General features: G+C 40.9%; 1 protein-coding gene across 3 annotated transcripts in view; it reads right to left on the reverse strand.

Annotated features, from left to right (window-relative positions):
• Positions 1 to 25,298, reverse strand: part of RBMS1 (RNA binding motif single stranded interacting protein 1) — a 210,055-nt gene that overhangs the window by 34,126 nt on the left and 150,631 nt on the right. For all 3 annotated transcript variants that reach the window (XM_021703285.2, XM_021703281.2, XM_044913661.1), the window contains exons 3-4: positions 10,038 to 10,096; positions 4,809 to 4,900 (exon numbers count right to left, since the gene is read on the reverse strand). In XM_021703285.2, the coding sequence (XP_021558960.1) occupies positions 4,809 to 4,900; positions 10,038 to 10,096 (151 nt within the window). The remainder of the gene's footprint in view (positions 1 to 4,808; positions 4,901 to 10,037; positions 10,097 to 25,298) is intronic.

The raw sequence follows: 25,298 nt of genomic DNA on the forward strand, positions 1-25,298 counted from the left end.
TTATGGGTGGCCAAACATAAAATGGGGCCAACAGGCCTCTTTATATCCAACCTCAGGCATGGTAAAGGTTCAATGGCTTCTCTAACAAGTAGAAAACTAGCTCCCACATTGGCCGTGAGAGGGATAAATGGCCACTGATGTTCACTTGAGTAGAAAAGCAGGGCTCAGAGGTCCCGCGTGGTGTAAAGCACTCAGTCGTCATCTGAAAGAAATTAACAAAAACCTCCCTGTGCATGTGGAATGGTTCCTAAAACGCAAGAAAGGGACTTGGCAGGAAGACCAGACATCTGTTTTCTCTTGTACTGAATAGGTTCACCAACCAGCCAATAGCTGCTCATAGGCATGTGAATGCAAACTGCCTGAAGCGTGGTGGACTCCATGTGGAAGGGGGATTAAACTCCTGCTCGTTTGACTGCCTATTTACTGAAAAGAAATGTGCTAGCTTTACCACCAGGCAAATAACATACGACGATCCACTGACTCCCAGCAGGCCTTAAGAGGCACTGCTGAAAGGCCTATAGAGGTCATTTTTTTAACAGGTATTACCAATGTTGATTTGAGTTTTAAGTCCTTTTAGCTGGATATCTGAGTTTTGCTCTTTTTGTAGATTCTGAGCCTTCTGTTCTAAAAACAAACACATCTGAAAGGAGGCCAAGTTTAATAGCAATAGGCATGGACCTAAGCCTTTGGGAAAACCTTTGGTAAGTTTCCTCAGGGTACTCTTTGGACAGAGCTCAATAAATATAACTTTTGAACATCCCATTCTTAATTCTCAATATCTGCTCAAGCTAGGAAGAAAGTTTTTCTCTCACTGAGTTGGCTTCTTTGGCCATCAACAAAGCAAAGATTTAGTATCTACCCTATGCCAGGTACCAAGAAAGGTACTGAAAGTTAAAACATGAATAAGAAACAATCACTGCAGCTGAATGCTCTCCACCTGCAATTTTTCAATTCAGTTTTGAGTATCTGTGGAATCCTTTTTCAACCCAGGATAGCCAATGTGTCAAACAGTATTATATTCTCCTTCACCCAAACCCCAATCCACCCCCCACCACCCTGATGACTTCCCTAGTAAAATGCCCCTTAATTTTTTCTAATTACATAAGAAAGCAAGCCTTTACTATGTGGCAGGGTGAATTTTCAAAACTTTATGTAGTATCCTGGTTAATTCACTAGCAAAAAGTGGATGGCAATGGGTCCTCTATCACTCAACATGGGAGCCAGACCTAATTCTTTTAAAAAGTGTCTCCACAGAAAGTGCATGCCAGGCTCCCCTTTATCTGGATAGCATGAGGGGGTTAAGTCAATTCCAAATCCTCAAATCCATGGTGCCATGGAATAGAACAATGGACCCTCTAGCATTTGAAGTATCTTTTGTCACTTTAATGATACAATAAAAAAGAAATCAGGCCCAGGAAACTCAGTCATTCTACAGAGACGTAAAGAAATTCACCAAGTGCAGGCTGTTGGCACACTGCCAGCCATCTGTGAACCTGTGTACCGTTCCTTCCCTACCGATGATGTAGAAAGGGATCATTTTTCCTAGCCAATTTACAGTCCCAAGTCTCCTAAGGAGGCCTCTGCACGGTGCTCATTATCCATCCACAGGAAAGTGGCATTCAGAGCGCACTGCTGACACGTCAGGTAGGGCCAGTCTATGTCCAGTCCGGCGCTGACCGAATGCAGTGTAGAGAGTTCTTCAGAACAGTGGACATTTAATAGACTATGCTGCTTCCTATCACTGGCACTGAGGCGATGTCTAGGTAAGTGTTCTTAGGGCTACTTTAAATAAGGCCGCTGCATTTGTAACAGGTCGTTAAAAGAGCTCTCTTTCTAACCTTGTTTCAGCAGAAGCCACAAAACAATGGCTGGCACTCCCACATTCCAGAGTGAGAAACCAGACCACCTAAAGAGAGGCGGCTGAGAACTGGTTTGGGATGCTTAGCTGACCACCCACCTCCGCTGCCTATGAGAGACTGGAGAGGCTGAGAATGAAAATGTATGTGGAGAGAAACGCTGATGTGTTCTGAGTCTCACCGTGTGGGCTGCTTGCCTATCACTGCCAGGCAAGCAACAGGGGCTTGAACAGACCACTCAGGAGGCTTGCACTGTGTCCCATGGAGCTTGGCGGATACAATGGATCGACGTCTGACTTCAGCCTGAGGAATCTAACAGGTGAAAGGCTGGCTGAAGGGGCCTAAAAGTGTGGGTGGTAAGTACCTACTTCTCCCACAGACAGGTGCCAAACGTAGATCAGAGGGGGGCCATGCAAGTAGAATTGGCCCAGGGTATGTTACATCCTTCCTTTCAAGAAGGCTGCCCTGGAGGGCAAGGAGGTCCCAGCCGAAAGGGGCTGAAGACAGACCCTTAGATTATCAGGAGCTGAGGCATATATTCACTAGTTTCAAGGAACCACAGGAGAAAGATCAATTAGAGGTGGTGGTAGTGGTGTGAGAGACCTCTGAAAAATGCCCAAAGCATTCCACGAGGGAAAGCATCACCTCTCTGGCCAGGGAAATCAGCACCAGATTACATCACTGTCAGGTCAAGAAACTCTCCCAGCCCATACCCTGTTCCAAGGGGGGAGTGTTAGAAATCACAGCTACCCAAGTTGATAGAAGAGCAAGAAAAACATAAGTTTGGGAAATAGGAAAGAAACTAATCAAGCTCCCATTCCTCTGTAGGCTTATTATGACTGAGAGCAGACCTGAGCTGGAAGATGGGTGAAGCTTCAACGTGATACTTAAAATTTCATCAAAAACAAGGGTGCCTGGGTGGCTCAGTTGGTTAAGCAGCTGACTCTTTTTCAGCTTAGGTCATTATCTCTGGGTCCTGGAATTGAGCCCCACATTGGGCTCCGCACTCAGCAGGGAGTCTGCTTGAGATTCTCTAACTCCCTCTGCCCCTCCCCCCCCCCCCCCCCCCCCCTTGTGCAAACCCCCTCCCACAAAAAAAAAAAAACTTAAAAAAAAAAAAAAAAAAGACATCCAGCATCCAAATGTTAACCAGGATCCTATTTCACATTTTTTCAAATAAGAAAAAACCATAATGTATTACACATTAATCACCACCCCCAATTTCCTAAGATGTAATTAAATACTTATTTTCCTATTTTGAATGTGACCTGTTATGTTATATTGGGATATAAACCTTTAAAACATTGCCTCTTGATCACCAAGTGATCAATATGGTTGTTAGCAGACAATTGCTGTGTAAGCTGTGATTTCTTTCAGCACCAGTGACATCCAAGACACATACCCCTTTTGCTGACTCTCGGCACTTTTCAAAACCTCTGCATGTGATTCTGACATTTTACAAACTTATTTAGAATGTAACTTGAGACTCCCTATACAACATCATCTTTAAAATCCTGTACTGAGGTTGGTGTACATACATACAGAAACGGCTGAAAATGTGTTGAAAGATAATTACATTCCGTGAAGTTTGGATATGAAAAATCAAGAGGCATTCTACTGAAAAGAAAAAAAAAAATTAATGAGAAAGACCAGAAGTGAAGGGACTTTTTAAGATAATGAGAGTGGCCAGAAAAGTCATGGGACCGGCCCTGAATTTTATCCATGAGAGGAGGAAGCAGGAACTTCACAGAACAGAGGAAATGGAGAAAGTAGAGGGAAAAATAGAGCTGTTTTCTGATTGTGCCTTGAAAGTCCTGCTTATAAAATGGATGGGGACCCACTGTTCACAGAGGCAGGTTAAACATGCTGTAAATCATTACGCAACACAAATACTGCACAGTCACAATTAAATATACTTAAAACCCTCATAATCACGGTCTTCTAACAATGCCACAGGGAATTACTCTATAGTGTGGACAGATAATCGGAAAATCGTGGTGCTTAATATTTATAGTTTCTATTTATTTTAACTTCTTACTCCGGAGTTCAAGAAAATCTAAAATATGTACAACTCAATTCAAAGCTTTAAAAATAGTTAAAGACTACTTTAGAAAGGTGATCCCTTTCACTAATTCCTGAAATCATTATTTATGATTTCAAATAAGAAAAAAACCATAATGTATTACACATTAATCACGGTAAATTCTTTGAGTCAAGGTAAATCTCTGGTGTGGTTCCTACGCATGCGTCCTTCAGGAGCCTCAAGGTCTTAGCAGGTAACTTATCTCTTTACCAGAGTCCTTGAACTTCCATAAATTCTCCTTCCTTACGGAAATGTGAATGCTCCTGAGGGAATGATCACATGCTACTATTCAGAAGCAGCAGAAGTAACAAAATTACTTTCCTTTGTGCTTCAAGAAGACAGAGAATAAAAATTATTGATCTTTTATAAAGAATACACAAAATATCAAACTGGTGAGTTTCAGGCTTCAAGGACCACAAATGGAAAAAAAAATGCACTGAATTACATGAGTATCTTTAGAAGTGTGCTATGCGCACTAGGTGTGACATAAGCCAAGTTTACATTTGGACAACAGGAAGACTAAGGGCACAAACCCTGCTTCAACAACATCCCTCTTCCAGAATGCTAAAAGTTCATCAGAAACAAGCTTTGAATAGAGCCATTACAGAACCAGTAAAGAGTAGATTCATATCCCATAAATAACCAGTGTCTAAACATGTATGACTTTTGTACAGATTTGAAATAGCATCTGTAGCTTCCTCTGCCCTAAACTACGACCAAGGATGTGGAAGCCCAGGGCAGGCGTCCAGAAGTAATAAGCAAGGTTAGCCAGGATGGAGGGAGAATGCCAACACTGATGGGCAAAGCGCCATGCCAGGCTTCAGGATGAAGCCAGGGGCCAGAGAAGTGACTACTGGCTCTCGACTCACCTTTGCCATTTGAGCTTGAACCCCACTAGCCTTCAGGGCAGACACAGCTTTCTGGGCTGCTGCAGGACTGTCGAAGTCGACAAAACCATAACCTGAAATGCAAAACATACTTACTTATTAAGCCATTATTTTGTGATAATGAAAAGAGCAAAAGACTGACTCTTTGGTTCCCGATGCAGAGGCAGCAGAAACGAAAACCCTGACGTCCTGACAGGTGTCTGGTGTTACCAGCTGCAATGCAGCCTCCTTCTCAGGCTGTCTGCCCCTGTTGTCTCTCATGAGCTAGACAGATTTCCCTTCAAAGTCAAAAAACAAACAAACCAAAACAAAACCTAAAAGCCCCAGTTTTCCCTTTTTCTCAGGTGTCTTGCTTCCTGAAGAAAATGACATCGAAGTTAACCAACCAAAGGAAAAAAAAAAAAAAGGAAAAAAATCAACTTCAGAGAAATAGCATTTTTAATGATTTGGTGAGAAAGATGGAGCAATCATATGAAACTTAATAACAGAAAAAAAATTTATGTATATTCCACAGACTAAAATTCATTTTCCTTTTTTTTTTTTAAAAGATTTATTTATTTGAGAGATCGAGAATGAGAGAGAGAGAGAGAGTACATGAGAGGGGGGAGGGTCAAAGGGAGAAGCAGGCTCCTCGCTGAGCAGGGAGCCCGATGCGGGACCTGATCCTGGGACTCCAGGATCATGACCTGAGCCGAAGGCAGTTGCTTAACCAACTGAGCCACCCAGGCGCCTTTAAAATTCATTTTTCAAATAAATTAAGTATAACCATGAAATACCCCAAACATAAAATAATCGCAATTTCAGTACCTGATTAAAAATATGATTACTTATTTACTTAAAATACACATGATACCCCTTCAAATAAAGAAAGGAGTAAAAATGCCTCCAGATATCCAAAAGAGCTGCTTCAGCAGTTCATGCCCTAACAGCTAAAAACAAAATACAAATAAACGAACAAATAAATAATCTCCTAAAAGAGGCTCCGGTTCAAAGCTTATTTATTCATAGTTTCATAAACATTTTTAACAAGCTGGTCAGCTAATCCCTGGCCACACTAAGTCAAAAGCAGGAAACTAGGAGAAAAAAGGTGTCAGGGTAAGGGTAGGGCTGCTACAAAATGAGCATATGGATGGTACCTAGCAGCAAAAACTAGCAACAAGCAATAAAAGAGGAAAACTATACAAAGAAGAGGACTTAAGCAGCCTGAGAGCATAGGCCATCACTGATTTTTCGCTGTGATCACTCTTAGGTTACTGAGAAAACGTTAAATCATATTTAACACATATTTAACATATTTAACACATTAAAAGATCAGCGTACCAGGTAAAAGTACCAACGGAGATTTTATTGGAACTCAAGCCCTATTACTCTAAAATAAACTTTAAATGAATAAGAATATTTTGAAAAACAAAAGCACTGGTTGGAGGCTGCACAGAGGGGCCAGTCCTATCACTGATTTCTAGATATTGTAAAGATAGAGTACTTCTGACGGAAAAGTACTAGTGTCCAGACAGACAAACATACCTATCAACAAGGCCAAACACAGAGCTTGGCAAGGGGTCAAAGGCTGGTTTGCAGTATTAGTACCAAAAATACTGTCTGGTAACAAAACATGTTGGTATGAAACAGAGTAAACTATCAATTATAGAAGCAGATGTTTCAGCAGAGATGCGTTAAAGCTGAAATGAGCAGCAGCTTCCTTCTATTACTTGGAATTGGACTGAAATAAAGTCTAATTTGATTTGGACAGTGGAGAAACAGCCAGGTTGGAAAGAAAAAGAGAAGCTGGCTCAGGTAAAAGCAGAGAATGCTGCTCAACAGCCGCATCAGGAATTAGAGTCAACACGGTTTGAGCGTTTTTAGAAACCTGTACGTTAATGCTAATATGCAACCCTCTGTGGGGACACACACACACACACACACACACACTCTCACTCTCGTACATACTTTATCATCATATACAACTTCAGCAGGCCATAAATGAATACCCAACTACAATGAAATGATGTCACTCCCACTGATGGATATTTGAGTGTGGTTCCCCCCTCCCACCCACAATTTTGCTATTGTCAATAAATTACAAAAAACAGATCTCAATTTTGATGTAATTGTGGTTGAACTTGTTACCAGTCAAGTACTATTAGTATTATTTTATCTGTTATTTTTTTATTAGGAAAAACCTATAATGGTTGCATTTTAGTTGTTTACATCCTTTTCTGGCCTTTTCTAACCACATAGCCATTTCAATAACTATTTGCTGGAAACAAATATAACGGGTGGGCATGCAACCATGTGCTCTTTTGTTTTCTTTATTACTTTTCAAGTAAATATAAGAGTATATAAAACTGAGTTACAGGTTCTATGGGTTTCATTAAATAAATGAGTATAAAGGTATTTTTGAAGGTAGGATTCACAAAGTAATACAGCACCCTTTCACTGGATCCCCAGAAGGACTCTCCTCAGGTCTCAGGACAAAGAACAGTTATGGTACTCCTGCTGGTTCGATTTTCCTCCACATTGTAATGACTAAACCATGGGAATAGCGATTTTTTTTTATTTTTGCTTTGGCCATTAGGAAACCCAGGCCATTTTTGTAGTAACCTGAGAATTCCTGCTCTTACCCCTATCTTCTCATTAGTCAGCTTTATCCTCACCTATTTTAACTTCGTGTGTGTGTGTGGCATTTGAGTGCATGTGTTCTAGTCTTGTATGTAACTCTGTAAGCATTAATAAATGGATCAATCCGTGTCACAGTTGATACTTTGTAAGCTTTTTTGGGTCCTGAATCGCCAATTATACCAGTGTTAGAAAGTGTTTAAATACCTTTAGTTGGCTAAAACCTGACAAAAATTGATATGCAGAAGAGCAAATGACTCATAAATTTTCAAACTTAATAACTAAGGTACATGTTACTCAGAGCAATGTTTCTTCCAGTGTGATTTTCTTTCTTGGAGAGGCTCCAAAATATGCTTTGTGACAAAAAAAATGTTCTGTGACCTCTAAAGTCTCTAATTTTCAGGTATAAAATTCTTTGATAGAGTCAACCTCAAAAAATTACTATATGACATGTGAACTTTCCATTTATGTGAATACTCTATAATCTCTTATGCGTTATCTATCTATACGTATCCATCAATTCATCCATTCACCTATGTACCTTCTCAAGTTATCAATGGCTAACATGTTGTCTTTATTATGAGGTACGTTGTGTTATTTCTTCTCATTTGTCCTGAAACTACTTTTTTTCAGGAGCTCTCTCATTCTGCTTCCAGGATTTTATAAACCCATTTTGCCCCCTTGGTCCCCTCACTCACTCACCCCCCCACCCCCCCACCGTAGATTCTGACATCTGTCTATTCCTGTGTGAGACAAAGAGCCCTAAAAGGTTCCTATGATTGCCCTCACACAAGGCAGTATCTCCTGAGACTCATTTTAAGAGAAGGTCTCCAGGACATGTGCTGTACAGACAATCAGCTCTGAATTATTCCTTCCCTTATTTTGAAAGCCCCACAAATCTCTCCACTTATCTTTGAACACTTTCCAACCATGAAGGGTTTGTTATTATGATAAGATGTCCAATTTTGCATGAGTATATTTTGCTTACACCTTTTCTGTATCGTGTTGTGCATTCTGTGGAATTTTGGTTCTAGGGAGCAGGCTCTCATTGGAGAAGAGTGTACGATAGGTAGGGATTTTCACAACAGGGGCGTGGGGAAGAACTCAGCTAGGGAGTCCTCTGAGTCCTCTCCCTCACTTAACTGGGGCAGCTTTGCTAATTTTCAGCACACTATCTGCCGTGTACGATTCTTGTCTGCCGGGGGCGGGGTAGGAGGAAAGAAAGGGTAAAGCCATTAAATCACTCGTCTACAGTGATTTCTCCTCGGTTTGAAACAAACGTTTGAGATCAGCTTCCTGTTTTATGCCGGCAAGAGTCCATTTTTCTTTATAAAACTGAAAGATTTTTTCTTTCCTGTGTCCCTGCTTTCCCAAATCATTTACAAATATGTGAAATAACACTAACCTTGGCAACTAAACAGAAACATTTCAGTCTACAGTTTGACTCTAGTTTAATTCATTTAAAACATTTACTGAGTACCTCTCTACATAAAGCACTGCTTTATTCACTGTCCCAAGGCAAAACTGTCTTCATGTGCCATGTTGCTTAAACAGGGGCTTAGATATTGGCCACAATTGCTCCTTTAAATTTAGGAGCTTTGAAGAAGACACAAATACAGTGAACCACTTCAAGTCTAGATTAAAGGAAATGGCTGGCTTCTAAGGCCAGGCCCTACCATACGGTTCATTTACATGCTTTGCCTTTCTCAGACGGTGCTAAACCAAAGCTGAAGCCCCTACTTGAAAAACTGGGGGTCTAATTAATGAGGAGATTTGCCTTCTCTGCCTATTCCTGTCAACCTTATTTCAATTCATGGGGTCAGTAGTTAGACCTCAAAGTCAGCTGACTCCATTCTTCCCTTTCCTAGAGATCACATGCCCATTGTTAAGATGCTGGATCATTAAAAGTCAGACCCACGGAGCATCAGCGCTGCCTACTGTAGACGCCTCCTCTTCCAGCTCAAGGAGCTGAATGAGCTCATCCTAATTACGTGGAAAACTGAAGGTCAGTGCATCAAATTAGTGCAGCAGCATATTTCAAAGGGGCGTATGACCTCCCCTCCCTATCACAATTTGGTCAGTGAAAATGGTTCTCTCCACCCCGCTGCCAATATCGTCAACAGGCATTCAGCACAGAACAATCGGGAGTATTGAAACATGTAATTAAGTACTGCTTAAAACTACTCTATTCTAATTAATAGAGCCAATTTGCACAATATGTAATCTTTTCAGTTCTTTAGTACAGTCCAGTGGTCTTCAGCAAGCAGCTCTAATCTCCTCAGGCTCAGAAAGAAAAGCTATTTTCTAACTCTACTTCCCTCTTAAAGTAGGGGCTAAATGCCAACCAGTACCCTGCATGTTAGTTCCACTGGCATCGGATCTGTGATTCTGGCAAAGTGCTAGCAGCTGTGGGGGTTTCCAGCCAAAACTCAACCAGGGACAAATGGAAAGGAATATGCTGACATTGTGCAAGACAGGACCTGGGGGACATAGATGACTTGGGTTTTTAGTAAAATGGAGGTAGCAGATCAGGTTTACAATTCCATCATTTTCCTAAAGCTAGGATGTAGTAAATTTTCATCCAAGGGAATATACCTTTGCATTTGTTTGTTGTCTTATCCAAAATTGCCTTCGTGGAGACGATTTTCCCATATCTAAAAGAGAAAAAGAAAAAAAAACAGGAGAAATGAAAATCAAGGAACCCTTAGTAATGTCTAAGTCCAGAGAACACACATACTTTTCAAGCATCTGCAAACTTTAAAGTACAAAATGTCCTATACTCAGGGGACAGAAAATGAAAATTCTAAACTCAAAACTAAACTAAAAAAAAGGGGACTGGGTAGGCCACCTATCTGAAACTTTGGATTACAGTCTGATGCTGACCTGTGAGAAATCAGGTACTTACCTGACCATCTTGGGACCAAAAAAAGGGGGGGGTGGGGGAGGGGAGATGAGCTCCATGAAGTTACTTCTAGCAACACTATGTGAATATAAAGCTAAATGCAAGGCTATAAAATTCACTTAACACTTTGATAACTATTTATATTTACATAAATCTATAAAAATATATAACTAATATAATATTAACACCTCTTTCAACTCAGTAATACTAGCTACGCATATATGTATGTGAAATGACATGAACAATCAAGAATATAAAATATGAACCCGGGATTTAAGCATTAATTCTATGAGGGTCTGTATAAATGTGTTCGAATTCCTTAAGGTACAGCAGATGTTGGGGGAAGAAGGAAAAAAATCCAGAATATTAAGCTTTCATGGGCTGCTACTGAATATGAAGCGGCAGTATAGCTTAAATCCATGTCCTAATCTCCACCCTTTCATCGTGTCCACACCACGAGGTAAAAGCACTGCTGTCTGCATTTGTCTTCAAAAAACTAAGGAAAAAGCTTTTGAAAAATAATTCTTAAAAATTATGGGGACTTTGAGAAATGCATATAACTTTCTTCGTGGATCTGCGACCTGTGTCCTCATTTATACATGGTCAATTCCCCAACTTTACTTTCCTGTGTATTACTTTTAAAATTTCACGTTTTCTCTAATAATACCTTCTCATGATTGATCTTGAAGATAAAAAGTCTTAAAAGCTTAGGAAATGAAGCATCTGTGTAGCATTTTAAAGCATTTTTGAATACTGTAGTTTTCTAGTTTATGCACTGAACAAGCTGAAATATATTTATCCAGAAGAAGCAAATGGCCTGAACCACTTCTTTCCCCCAGTTCATTTTCACTCTGTGTAATCACGTAATCAAATGATTACTAACCAGGCATGAAAGTAAAGATAATTTAAGGTTCAAATGACAATTATATCCAAGAGGCATAATGCTGCCCAAACACCTTCAATTCCCTGTAGAGATTCTGAGTATTTTCAACATTAACACAGGTCACTATGCTTACCAAAAAAAGGGTAATAATTTTTTAAAAATCTGAAAACCAGAAAAAATAAGTGATTTAAAGACCACCTTTTTAGCAACCATTTCTCTACTAGGTTATTTACATGCTGGATTATTTATCAGCACTCTCTCCTTTGCAAAAGTTTTGGCTGAAGTGCTTTTAGACTGCATTCCAGTCTCATACCTTTCCAAAAGTACGGAAGAAAGTTAGTATGACCTCCATTTAGGATAAGGGGATTGAGAGTCACAGATATTAAGAGACTTTGCTTGAGGTCACAGAGCTCAGAGTATTCTGTAAACCAAACAAGAAAGGAAATTTAGGGAAGGTCAGGGGCTGGCCTTCTACCCTCTGGTCTGGCTCACCCCACTAACGATGGGAGAGAAAGGGAGATGTGGGAAGGAGGAAAAGAGAGAAGCCTCCTGGTAGTACTGGCACTCAACCCATGCCATGCTCTCTTCGGGTTTGTGTTCTCTTTGGTCTCTTTGCTACTGTGACATTACTCCTCACCTCCACATCTATGTACCCTATACCTCCTCAGCTCTGACCCTGCTCCCCGGATCTCATCCTACCTTTCTGGGCACTCTTTCCATGCTTCTTCACCATTCAGCCTCCTATTCTCTCTCCTTAACCAAGTACTCTCCTCTCAACCCTTCCTTTTCCTAGGAAATCCATCCAATGCTACGGTGTTATTTAAAGCATCTTCTCTGTTGGTGCCTGTTTCTCCTTCCTGAGTTGTTTTTTTCTTTTTTTTTTTTTAAAGATGTTATTTACTTATTTGAGAGAGAGAGAGTGCACGAATAAGTGGGGGGAGGGAGAGGGAGAAGCAGGCTCCCTGCTGAGCAGGGAACCCAATGTGGGGCTTGAACCCAGGATCCTGGGATCATAACCTGAGCCGAAGGCAGATGCTCAACCGGCTGAGCCACCCAGCCACCCAAAACAACTGAGTTGTTTTTTTTTGTTATCCCCCCAAACTTTAGTTTTTGTCTCTCTTTCAACTTAAATATCTTAGTATGTTAAGATACTTAAATATCTCATTCAATGTCACCTCCTGCCCACTATTTTCTAAATCCCATCCCCAAAGAACCCAAAACACATCTTCACTGTCTTTTTTTCATTCACTAGCAGTGTCCGCTCTTTTGATCTCCCAGCAGGCTCGAGGTTCTCGAGACACCATCGACTCAGCCATCCTGAGTCCAGGCAGTCAGGAATTCTTCTGAGTTGTTTTTGACATGTTTCTAATATTCACCCTTTCCCTTCACTATGTCTAGACCCAAGCAAAGAATACCTAATAGTTCTTGCCTTGCCTCCAGCTTCTGGTGCTTCCAACCTTGTCTGCTGCTTTAATTTACCTTAAACATCACTTTAAAATATGTGTCTCTCGTCCCATCATTATCCCATTCTACCCATGTTTGAACTTGAAGAACCTGTTCAAACATTATCTCTTCCATGAAACCATCCCTGATCTCCTCATCCAAATCCATTGTGATTTTATAAGAAACCAAAAAAGGGATTACATTTACTCAGTTCCTACTTATGTTCTAGGCTCTGTGCCAGGGACTTTGTATGCATGATCTTATTTAATCAACTTTGCAACAATCTTATGAGGTAGGTGCTATTATTCCCATTTTTCCAAACGGGAAAATGAAAGCTCATATACATTTTAAGCCTAAAGTCTCTCCTAAAACCCCAAAGCTTAAACAAATTCTGTTTAAATTCTCACTGCAATTTATTCATGAAATAATTTTGAGAAACAATGTTTCCTTTATACAGGGAGGGTATGAAAGGAAAGGAACCAAGTGGGAGACCTCTTCTTATCAAGGTATGGGAGTAGATTTACTTTTCAAGCCAAAGTAAAGCTTTTGTTTGTGTTAAACACAAGAAATAAACATGTGGTTCATGGTTGAAAGAGGGATGCGGGGTGTGTGGGAGAAGAGAGATTGCTGAAATTTATCAGTTTTACTTTCTATTGCGGTTTTCACCATGATTTGTGGGTTAAGCCTGAAAGACCGTGACTTACCAGAAAGGTACTGTCTATGGAGCTCTTCCATACTGGCCTCCCTGGCCTCCGGTGGCTCAGGAGGCTGCTTATATGGAGTCACCTGAGGGGTACTGGAGGGTTTACCTCTCGTAAACTATCTTCTTTCTTGGGCTGTCCACTCAGTGACACCTCCCAAAGCACCAGAGGTATCTCATTAAAATGACTGAACTGGAAGATGTCACACTTTCAATCCTCGGCTCTCCGTGGGTGATGCAGTCACCATGTGTGGGAATGGAGTACAGAACAAGTAGTTCTGATCACGTGAGAAGGGATCTAGAACATGGGCATGAGCCGTCTATCAAATGGCACCTCAAGGAACAGGAAAAGGCACAGCGGGCTTCAGAGCAGGCACCTTTCCCGCTACTCGTTCTCTTTGCGGCAAGATTTAATAATGTGGGGCAAGGGGTGCGGGGGATTACAGATGATTCACATTTAGTCTGATTCTACTGTTGATCATCAGTGCCTACAAGAGTAACAGACATCTGAGTAAAAATTCATAAAGCAACCAAATATACACCAGCCCTCGTTCCAATATTCAGTTTAGTTTGTTTTAAAAAATCATCAAGTAACAGGGACATGTTTGGGAGAAGCAGGCCTCTTGACTGAATAGGCCTCTTGAATTCACACTCTGACAATATCAAAGAGAAGAGAGCAAGCCACAGAATTTTATGGGAAAAAATGTGAATAGGAAGATTCTTGGGGTTTTCACCAGCTTCAAAGCCACAAGACTCAGACTGTAGCCCTGGCTACCCAGAATATAATATTCTTTGCTAAAAGCAGATAATCCACTTCAGAGGAAGCAAAAGGATAAAGAGTAATTAAGAGATGTGACTAGAGAGTCATTAGAATTTCAAAGGGAGAGGATAACAAATCAAGTCTCCCATTTAAACCTATTGGCCAAAATCAACCTGGCTGATAAAACCTTCTGCTTAGAATCTACCAAAATTTCTTCTGTTTGTATCACAGCTTTAGTCATTTCTCCCCCATTTCCATTTAGATTTCTTTCATCTGCTGAAATATAAAATCAAAGTAAATTTTAATCTGTCCTTAGTAAATAAAACTTAATTTTCTTCTCTGGCCCCTTCATGTAGTCCCTCCTAAACTCTACCTTTTTATTAATTTACCTTAATTACAAAAGAAATGCACAATTGTAATTAGAAGTCACAGAAAAGTTGAAATATTTTTTTAAAAATTCTTATTTATTTGAGAGTGAGTGAGAGAAAGAAAGAGTATGAGTAGGGAGGGGCAGAGGGAGAGCGAGAAGCAGGCTCCCCGAGGAGCAGGGAGCCCAGGCGGGGCTCAATCCCAGGACCCTGGGATCATGACCTGAGCCCAGGCAGACACTTAACCAACTGAGCCACCCAGGCACCCCAAAGTAAGTTGAAATATTAAAATCACCAGAAGTCCCGGATATGAATGTTAAGACACCTTGGTGCCTATCCTTAGATTTTGTCCAATGTGCATGTACACATGGAACATACGTGTGTGCGACCTGTGTACGTGTACACACACACACACACACACACACACACTCCTGTACTAGGGAACCTGCAGTTTTGGAACATTCCCAGTTATAAGCCCAGGCTCTGGAAAGGGAAGTCCCATCCATCCACCACCAACAGATGGCGACAATGGTTGGTAAGTTATTTTAACATTGGTCATTCTAGTTGTAAATTCATTTAAGGCACCATGGAGTAATTCGCAGTGTTGCTGTTAGTTTTGAAAGATTTTATGAACATTATTAAACCTGAAAAAGCAATGAGTGTGTGGAAAACAAAAATAAGAAAAAGTATATAGTTTTATTATTATAGTAAACAAAAAAAGAGATTTTCCGTTTGACAAAGGGCAGGATATTGCTCATGCGTATAAGGATGACTGGTTTTGTTTAATAGCTGAGCTGCCTGTGAAGGACAACTAGGGACTCATGCATCCTTTGAGATTCTGTGCCTGTGCAGAGGACAATCATCAGCAAGAAGAAGGGACAGGCAACTGAAATGATTTCTGAGTATATGGCTATCGGTTCAGCATCAACACTGGACAATATGACCGAGAGAGTTAATGCAGGAGAATAAGAAAAGGAATAGCTTACATCTCTACAGCTCTTACTTTATGCCAGGCACTATTTTAAGTGACTTACGTCAATTATTTTAATCTTAACCACCACCTTTGGAGTAGGTAAGGTATTATTCCCACTCTGTAGATAGGAAACTGGGGAGCAGAGCTTGGGACCTAGTCAAGTTGCACAGACAGGAAGTGGCAAAAATGGGAGGCCGGAAGTTTGATTTGGACAACCACGCTGACAGCTGCAGAAACTGGTCAGCAACCACAGACTGTTCTCCATAGGTTCAAAGCAATTCCAATCTTGAATCTGCACAGCTCCAAATGAGTGAGGGGATGAGGGCAGACTCTAACTGCAAAGGTTTCCAGGACAGAGGCTGAGAACATTCAGAAGGGAGTTCCCGGACTTTCTGGGTAGAGACAACACGGGTCTATGTGGAATAAGATGCCCAACAGAGCACATATATATTAGTGGGAAGGAGGCACCACTGGCTTTAAAGCTTAAAAGGAGCAACTCATGTATCTACTGGGTGGGAATGGATTTGGAGACTATAAGCCAAAATTCCTCTTGTTATTTCGGACTTGTTGGGGGAAAAGAAAAAAAATTGTACACACAAACACACCCACACAGAGATGATATGGTGTATGTCCTTTTCCACTTTGCTCTTTTCGATGCTTTATTTTTTCAGTGGCCTCCCAGGAAAAGAGGATTTCCTAAAATTTGCTTTAGCTCTCCCAACAATGGATGAATAGGGGAAGGAAAGTATTGAATTACGCTCATTTTGCTAATAAAAAAAGTAGGAGTCACTTGTCCATGTTATTCTCAATCCTCACTACCCTGAATAATTCACCTGGGTTGGTTTTCTTTATTTACTTGGTATAGAAAGTGGTCAGTATTTGAAGATGAGACACAAGACGTGACATTTTAAAATTAGGCAATTAATACCAAAAAAATTTTGTCAGACTTTACCTGGTTAGCACTGAAGATTTTAAATGTTTCTGTAAGACTCTTCTAAGATATACAAATATTAAAGGTATAGAAAGTTATTCCGCTTTTCATTTCAGCTGTTTTGGCTTAACTCTTAACATTCGTTAGCAGTCCGTCCCTCCCACTTGTGTGGTACACCTGGGGGTGCCATTGTGAATATATGATTTCTGATACATGCGACAGAACAGAAAGCTTCATCTAATGCAGCTGAAATTGGAGCCAGGGTTTGAAGGAGGTAAAATGCTTGGCAGGAAAAGCTGCTATAGCCCTGAAGGTTAGGAACAAACCTGGTGCTGAAGGTGAACGGAGCACAGGAAAGACAAGGACAGTCAAGCAAGAGACCAGACCAAGAAATCAACCCACAAATATTTACAGCGTGTCTCTGGCATGCCCTTCACCATACAAGGCCTACAAAAAAATACACATGATGTCATTCTTGTTATCAAAGGAGGGGGGAGGGAGATAATCTTTGGAGGGATGTAAGGAATTTAATATTAAAAAAATAAGAATACTGAGGTCTTACCTGATGAATGCTAAATAAAGGAGGCATAAACACAGGATGGAGGTTAAGTTCACCAGGAAAGACTTCAGGGAAAGCAGAAATTCAGGTGGGCTACAGAGGACAATAAACAGAAGAACCCATCTAATTAGCAACCTGTGTTGGGGGAGTAAAGGAAGCTAAGTTTGAAAAGGTCCGATAGGGCCTTAAGTTCCAGGAAAAGGAGTCAAGGAACAGAATGTGGCTGGAGGTTTTGTAACTGCACAGTAATATGAGGAAAGCAAAAGTTTAGTAAGATTAATGAAAATCTTATGGCTAGGATGAGCAGAGAGCGAGGTGCCCCATTTTATTTTACTGTATTCATTCATTTATTTATTTCACTCTTGGTACTCAAGCAGTAACAGTCAAGTTCAAGAAATTAAAATGGAGGGATGAGGACAGCCAGGAGATGACTGGAAAGGTTCTCAACGACAGAAGAGTTTGAAGACAGAGGACTTCTTTGAACTAACCTTAAATGCTTAACCTGACATCTGAGAAAAAGAATCCATGGTGTCAGTGCCATGGAAAGCCAATGGCTTACTTCTGTGAATGCAGAAGATGGAGAAAAGGAGCCACCCCAGCTCCCTTTTCTGCACTGTCCTGGAAAGGACGAGGAGTTTCAGCCCCAGTCCCAGACCTAGGGCCTGAGGATGACAGATGATTTAGCAGGAGCTCAAACCATCCTCAAGGAGTCTATCCCTCCACTGGACTGGTTCTCCCACAGCATGTGAGCTGATGGAGAATAAATTAGAGAAGCTTTGGGACAAAGTATCACATTTTTCAAGAGGAAAGAGATGCATCTACATATCTGATTTTTCACAATGCTGGAATTTTAAGGTAAACACACTCCTTCAGACTACACATAAAATTGGTAATTTGTACCCAGATTTTGAGATTTGTATCCTCTTCCGACTAAATTTAGAGCCATGCCTGCTAATCTGCCTTTTCAACATTCCTGGGTGGCATAACTAATCTATTATAATTGCTACGAAAGTAACAATTGATGCTATTTATTGCATATATGGCTTGAACTAAATAATTGAGAATGAACATTAAAACTACCTCATTAGAAATGGCTAAAATGCATTTTTGCCATATTCAATGAAAACATTATACCTCTCTTCTAAATAAAAAGCACACTATAAAGCATTTGATTTATTACACAGATTTGCTATTATAGTTTAGTATCAAGTCTATTATGATCTGCAATCAAGGTAAAGTAGCTTTACACTATTTTATGGTCTTTTGAGAACACATAGCACACAGAGTCATTTATGTTACCTTATAACAATATTTTTGCCACAAGTCACTGTATCACAGCACTTAGGGATGCAGTCACAGATGGCCAGACCCAAATGAGTGCTCCCAAGTAGTAATATGTCAGAGGAAAATAATACTCGCTGAAAGTGGAACCCAGAACTTGACAAGTAAAATGTAGATTATCTATCATAAAAAAGAATCCCTAAAAGTCTCCAACCCTGATTAATGTCTAACTTTGAAAACAAAGGCACCTTGATTACACAAAGTGGTCTTTATTTCTGAATTGAATTTATGAACTGACAAGGAGAGAGCATTTTAAAAGTTTTCTCACTCTCCCACCAAAACCTGTAATATATTTGCTTTGCTTTGACAACTCACCTTCATGTTTACATAGCGCTTCACTTTACTGTATCATAAGGAAGACAATGTTATACTAGAAAGAAGACAGAGTTGCAGACAGAGAGGCCTATGCTCAAGTGCTCCTTTGGCCAATGACCAGCTTTGCGACTCTGGTGTAGCTGTCTGGCCTCAGTATCCCCACTTATATCGTGGCATGATAGCATCTACGCTCACAGGACCCCTGGTAAGGGGCTGGAACGGTGTTCGACACATAACAGATACACAATAATTAATATATGTTATCCTTTTTCTCCCAACCCCCTCCAAATAATGGCACTTCTAATTCTTACCATTTGAGAGCACTAAGCGAGACTACCTTCTTACCGTAATTTCGACATGGTCCTAAGGTTGCAAGTATTGAGAAAATGTAGACCTACCATTTTTATGGTTACTTTTCAGCATGGTTATTTGCATAATGTAACCACTCAATATATACTGGCTGAATAAATGAAATATAAACATGTAACGAATTTTTTTCCCCTCGAAGTGTTTGGTGTGGGGAATGGAGGGAGGTTGGCAGTAGTAGGGAGAAGGGAAATACTGCATTTTGCCTTGGAAAATGAACATGGCCTTGTATTTTATCCCAATTTAGCTTATAAAAACACCAAGGAGGGAACTGAGGCAATTTAACAGTTTAACATGGAAGTAAAAATTAGTACCAGAAAGAAAACTGTAAAATGTTGGGGGGGGGGACCCAAAAACCTAATAGTTTTTGTTCCTAGACTGTTTCTCGTGTGTCTCTATAATTTGTTGCTCTTTTAAAAAAATAATCAAAACTAGAAATCTTTGAGACATACAAACACACACACAATGTACCAAAGAACTATGTCAGAGTCTATAGAAACTGAGTGCATTAAACACCAACACCGAAAACCATTAACGACCGCTTCATTCAAAACAAGAACAGCGTGACAGAGAGTAAAAGTAAACATTCTCTCTGAAGCAAAACAGAGTTATCTGAAACTATTAAAACAGAGTGTGCAAATTAGCTAGAAATTTCTTTTGATTCTGACACAAGCTAAAAAGGCAAGAGTCAAATTGGGTATTTCCTAGAATGAACACCAGTGCTGGCTTTGATTCAAAACACAGCACCAGTCTATTGATTTCCAAATGCAATCAGTCCATCCTTTTCTAAAGTAATAAATCCTGACTGCCCCATGACCTTGAAAAGCCAGTCTGAAAAACAGACTGAAAAGGAAAATGATACCTCTTTTACTCATTTTAGCTCTAAGAAATCTGGGGATACAATATAAGTGCATCACTAGTTAAAAAAAAAAAAAAAATTACACTTGGACCATATAAGCAAGAGAACGCTAACATAGCCTGCCAGCACAGTTGATGTTTCTAAACTTAGATATTTCATTCAAGGGTCACTTGTGACCATGGTCACGGCTCTTAAGAGTGGATCTGATGGAAAAGGCACAATGCTTTCTCCCACACTGGTTTTCCTACTTGTTTGCCTCTGAACAAGACTGTCCTTAGACTCTGCAGATGAAGATAAGCAATCATTCCAGAGACAGAGTAGTATGGCTCTGAAAGTTTATAACCTTAAAATTTAAGAAAATCAGAGAGGAATCCTCGGTTTGCGAAAGAATGGAACTAAAGAGAACTTCAGTATCAGTTTCACAAAATTACCACATCCCAAATGAAGGTAATATACCTCACTCTCAAGACTGCTGGAATTCACTGCATCTTCCAGAAGATGTTCTTTCATTCTCCTTTGCAAGTAAGGGGGCTGTGAATGAAGACTGGGACTGTTTACATGACTTAGTAAGAATTTTCCAGTCTTGGTTGCTTTGAGAAATCTTGCACAATAGGAGAGGTGCTAATGGAAAGGGAAAATGTTACTCAGATTCTCTAAAAGAACAAAAAACTAGACTCAAGAAATGAAGGCTAATGCTGATCTGAAGCAAAATTCCAGAGTGGATTAGTAAACAGAAGGTTAGAGAGACTTGTGAAAAGAACAAGTACCAGAGTAAAGTCCTTAAGAGTAAGTCATGCACATTCAAGCTTTGTTCTTTCTCTTTTGGGGGGGTACTAAGGAAGACAGGGCTACTTGGGAATGGAACAAAGTGTATTTTGATTTGAGCTAAATAAAAACCATTATTTGCTCATGGACTAGATGAGGACATCTGGGAAGAGAAATTCAGTTTGGATGAGTGGGTAACTGGTGAAACAAGTGTCTGAGCTGACGTCTGTTGGTCAGTGATCACAGCATGGAGGGAAGGCTCTAGAGTTGTGCCACAGAGCTCTGTTCTTGGCAGCCCTTTTTCAGTAAACAACTGCATACATCAGGTGACTGACAGCACACATATTATACATATATATGTTCCAAAGCTGGAGTTGGGGCGGGGGGGCAGGGGAGGCGGGGGGGGGGTGGTGGATGTAAGATGTCAAAATTAGTACTATGAAATTGTTTCAATAGGCTAGAATGAATTCTTGGTCAAAGCCAACACTCTAATATTTAACAGGGAAAAATAAGTCATATAAAAATTCCAAGGGGGGGATAAATCAACTGTATAAATATAGGTAAAGCTTCAGCTTATTCACATGAAAATACCTGGGTTTTTTGATTAGGAACAAGTTCAAGTTCTCTGAATAAAACAGACCTAGGGTACACTAAGAAAAATATATGATCTGATCATAGTAAGAAACTATGCTTTGGGGCCTCTTTGGTTACCATTCCCCAACATATAGCATTAAGGGTTGAATGGTGTTCCCCCAAAAGATGTCAAAGTCCTAAGCTCCAGTACCTGTGAATGTAATCTTATTTGGAAACAGGGTCTTTGCGGATATAATTAAGGCAAGAGGAGATCATTATTAGGACAGGCCCCCATCCAATGTGACAGGTGTCTTTATAAGAGGGAAATCTGGATACAGAGACACAGAGAATGCTGTATGATGACATGAGGGACAGAGCCATAAGCCAGGAACAGTAAGGACTGGTGGCAAACCACCAGAAGCTGGGAAGAGGCAAGGAGGGGTTCTCCCCTACAGGTTTCAGAGGGAGCATGGCTCTGCTGACACCCTAATTGTAGACTTCTAGCCTCTAAAACTGTGAAACAATAATTTTGTTATCATCAGCCACCCAGGGGGACGGGGGGCACCTGGGTGGCTCAGTCAGTTGAGCATCCAGCTCTCGGTTTCGGCCTGGGTCATGATCTCAGGGTTGTGGGATTGAGTCCCTGCATTGGGCTCTGCGCTCAGTGGGGAGTCTGCTTGAGAGTCTCCCTCTCCCTCTCGTTCTGCCCCTCCCCCCTCTCCTGGGCTTGTGCTCTCTCTTCTCTCTCAAATAAAGGGAAAAAAAAAAAAAAAAGCCACCCGGTTTGTGGTACTCTGTAATAGCAGCCCAAGCCAACTCCTTCAACTCCTGCTTACCTATCCCTGTGCCCACCCTGCTCCGGCGTAAGTTCCTGACCTTTAAGATAGTCCTCGCTTGGGAAATTCAGTGTCATTCTGCAAGACTCTGCAGCAGCAAGCCTTTCTGACTGCCCTCCCCACCACCCTCACCACGCTGAGTGCTGCGTCAGCCCACTGCTGCCTTGCCCGAACGGCCGCGTCCCCATCCGACGTGCACCTCTGGACTGCTTTCCTTTGCCCATCAGGCCCCAGAACTGTCAACAGTCAAAATTCAGAAGAAAGCGGCAGAGGAATAAATAAATGAATAACAGTAGCCTGCTTTCGTTGAATGCTTTTTCCATTGAACATATTTGTTGGAAACATCTCGTTTTACCTAGTCTGAGCACTTTCAGATGAGAGTGAGAACACTGCAGACAAACGCCCAGAAATCACATCCTCCAAGGCCGGAACAGTGGAGGGCCTTACAGATGCTTACCTGGAAAAGGAAACTATATATAAAGACGGCCTCTCTAAAAACGGATGTGGAGAGCCTGCCACCACTAGTGGTGTTTAAGCAGAGCTAGGGGACAGCCTGGGTCAGGGATGCTGTTGCAAGAAGGATCTCACAAAAATGGACCTAGAAGAGATGGTCACCAGCAGGAAATAGAAAAATAAGTACAGTGAATTTTTGCAAAAGTTTAATTTATTCTAAGATTATGTACTTCTCACATTTTTTTGTTTTAAAATGGCCTTTCTTTTTATGAAATAGTAGTGAAAAGTGGTGGTTGTTTCAGTTTGTGTCCTTTTTGACAAAATACAATCTTCACTCTATACTGGATCTCTAACCTCAATTATTTTTGTTTAGTACACTGGTTCTTAAAACCCCAAAATCCCGGGCGCCTGGGTGGCTCAGTTGGTTAAGTGACTGCCTTTGGCTCAGGTCATGATCCTGGAGTCCCTGGATCGAGTCCCGCATCGGACTCCCTGCTTGGCAGGGAGTCTGCTTCTCCCTCTCCCACTCCCCGTTTGTGTTCCCTCTCTCGCTGTGTCTTTCTCTGTCAAATAAATAAATAAAATCTTAAAAAAAAAAACAAAAAACCCCCCCAAATCTAGGGAACCACTAAAACACGGTAGGTTGGTGAACGGGAGGTTAGTATCCTTGCTTTGAAAAGGGGACCAGTCTGGATGATTAAGAAGATTAATGTCAATAAGGGGCGCCTGGGTGGCTCAGTTGGGTTAAGCGTCTGCCTTCAGCTCAGGTCATGATCCCAGAGTCCTGGGATCCAGCCCCGCATCGGGCTCCCTGCTCTGCGGGAAGCCTGCTTCTCCCTCTCCCACTCCCCCTGCTTGTGTTCCCTCTCTTGCTGTGTCTCTCTCTGTCAAATAAATAAAATCTTAAAAAAAAATTAAAAAAATTAAAGTTTATACTACTAAAAGTAGACACTGGAGACAATTTGGGGAAAACAAAAAAAGCTCTCATGTATACCTAAGACTTCATCCTGAGATGGGGGAACAAAGTAAAAAAAGGCCAAAGCCCTTCAGCTAATCACACAACAAAAAGCAAAGTGATGAGGATTAAAATCTACCATAATCCACCGTGTAGAAGACAGAACGAGAAAGACGTTTAGAACCTAAAGAGTATGTTTTATAGGTATGTGTTTATTCTCAACAAAGAGAAATAAACAGTTTCTTGGAGAAATGGCATCTGACCTATCCATCACCTGAAAAGGGGATGAAAGAATTCAGAGGACATTATTTCGGGGAAAAACATATTTTAAGTTGTCTTTTCTTTTTAAATTATCAAACCAATCAAGTAGTGAAAACATGCAAAGGCATAGGGTTTTCAGGACCATCAAGCTCTGTTCAGAATATGGAGGAGCAGGGAGAATGTAGGGGGCGCCGCCAATGCCTAGGAGCATCCAATCCCTCAACGGGCTGTCTCTTTTTTTTTTTTTTTTTTTCTTTAATTAAAGATTTTTTTTTTTTATTTGAGACAGAGAGAATGAGAGACAGAGAGCATGAGAGGGAGGAGGGTCAGAGGGAGAAGCAGACTCCCTGCCGAGCAGGGAGCCCGATGCGGGACTCGATCCAGGGACTCCAGGATCATGACCTGAGCCGAAGGCAGTCGCTTAACCAACTGAGCCACCCAGGCGTCAACGGGCTGTCTCTTATTGTTACAAGCGCAGAGCAAACCTGAGACATGGACAATTTCAGGACAGCAACCTCCTATGGAACCGTTCAAACTGCTGTGTGTGAAAAATGTTAATGACAACAGTGATGATCAATGTCTTGATGTAAGCCAGTTTCTACTCTGGCTAAACGAAGAGAAGGAAAGCAAAAGGGTGTTCAGTGTTTCTTTTCATTTGTTCTCCTCAACTGCAGAGGGCACAGAAGGGATTTTCATAAACTCTTGGCTAATTGGACTTGCAATCCTGATGAAACTGCATCCCATGTAGCCATGCCAATTAAAAACTTCCCACTCGAGAAGGACTCTTCTCCCCAGGATCTTCATTATGTACTTCTAAAACTACACGTAATGTTAACTGTTCTTGGCTTCTTCTTTTCATTCCTAGGGCACGTGTATGGATTGGTTCCCAGAAGACTCATCCCACAGGTATTCCATGCATTTTAAATTATTTATTTCTTAGGGTCTTTGTTGCTGGCAAAGAGGACCAGACATTCATTAAAAATATAATTTGGAATGGTCACTGAGTCTGATGTACTTCTACATAGACTATCAATTAACTCAAACCTCTATCCCAATGGGCTTAGATAAGTTGTCTGTCATTCTTCCCTCTTAGTTTACACTGAGCAGCTCATGCCAGAGTATAAAATTTAGTTGTTTTTCCTTTTCTAATAGAGACAACACACACACTATCAAATTGGCAAAGACGATGACAACAATAAAGTGAAGATCCCCGTCTGCAGAGAAAATGGCCAAAGAGGCACACACCTCTAGTAAGAGCAAACTGGCCCCACTCAGAGGGCAATTGGTAATTTGGAGCGAAAGCTTAAAGCCATTTCTCCTAAGGAAAAGATTAACATTGTGCATGAAGATTCTGTGGTAGAGATTACACAGCAATATTTAACTAATCCAAATATTAAGTAAACTGCAGAAGAGCCAGGGGATGGAAAAACCATATTATCAATGATACCGGATAACCTTTTTATAGTGGGGAGACAGCCCAAGCCCCCAGTGAAAAGGGAACAAGATACTGTATTCTGTGAGATCGAGACTATAAAGAAATCATATACAAATCTCCCTCCCTTGTTTTCTCCTGAAACACCCAAACCGGCTCTGTCCAACAGGAAGAGAATTCA

This window comes from Neomonachus schauinslandi, chromosome 3 (genome assembly GCF_002201575.2).
Source record: "Neomonachus schauinslandi chromosome 3, ASM220157v2, whole genome shotgun sequence".
Lineage (NCBI taxonomy): Eukaryota > Metazoa > Chordata > Mammalia > Carnivora > Phocidae > Neomonachus > Neomonachus schauinslandi.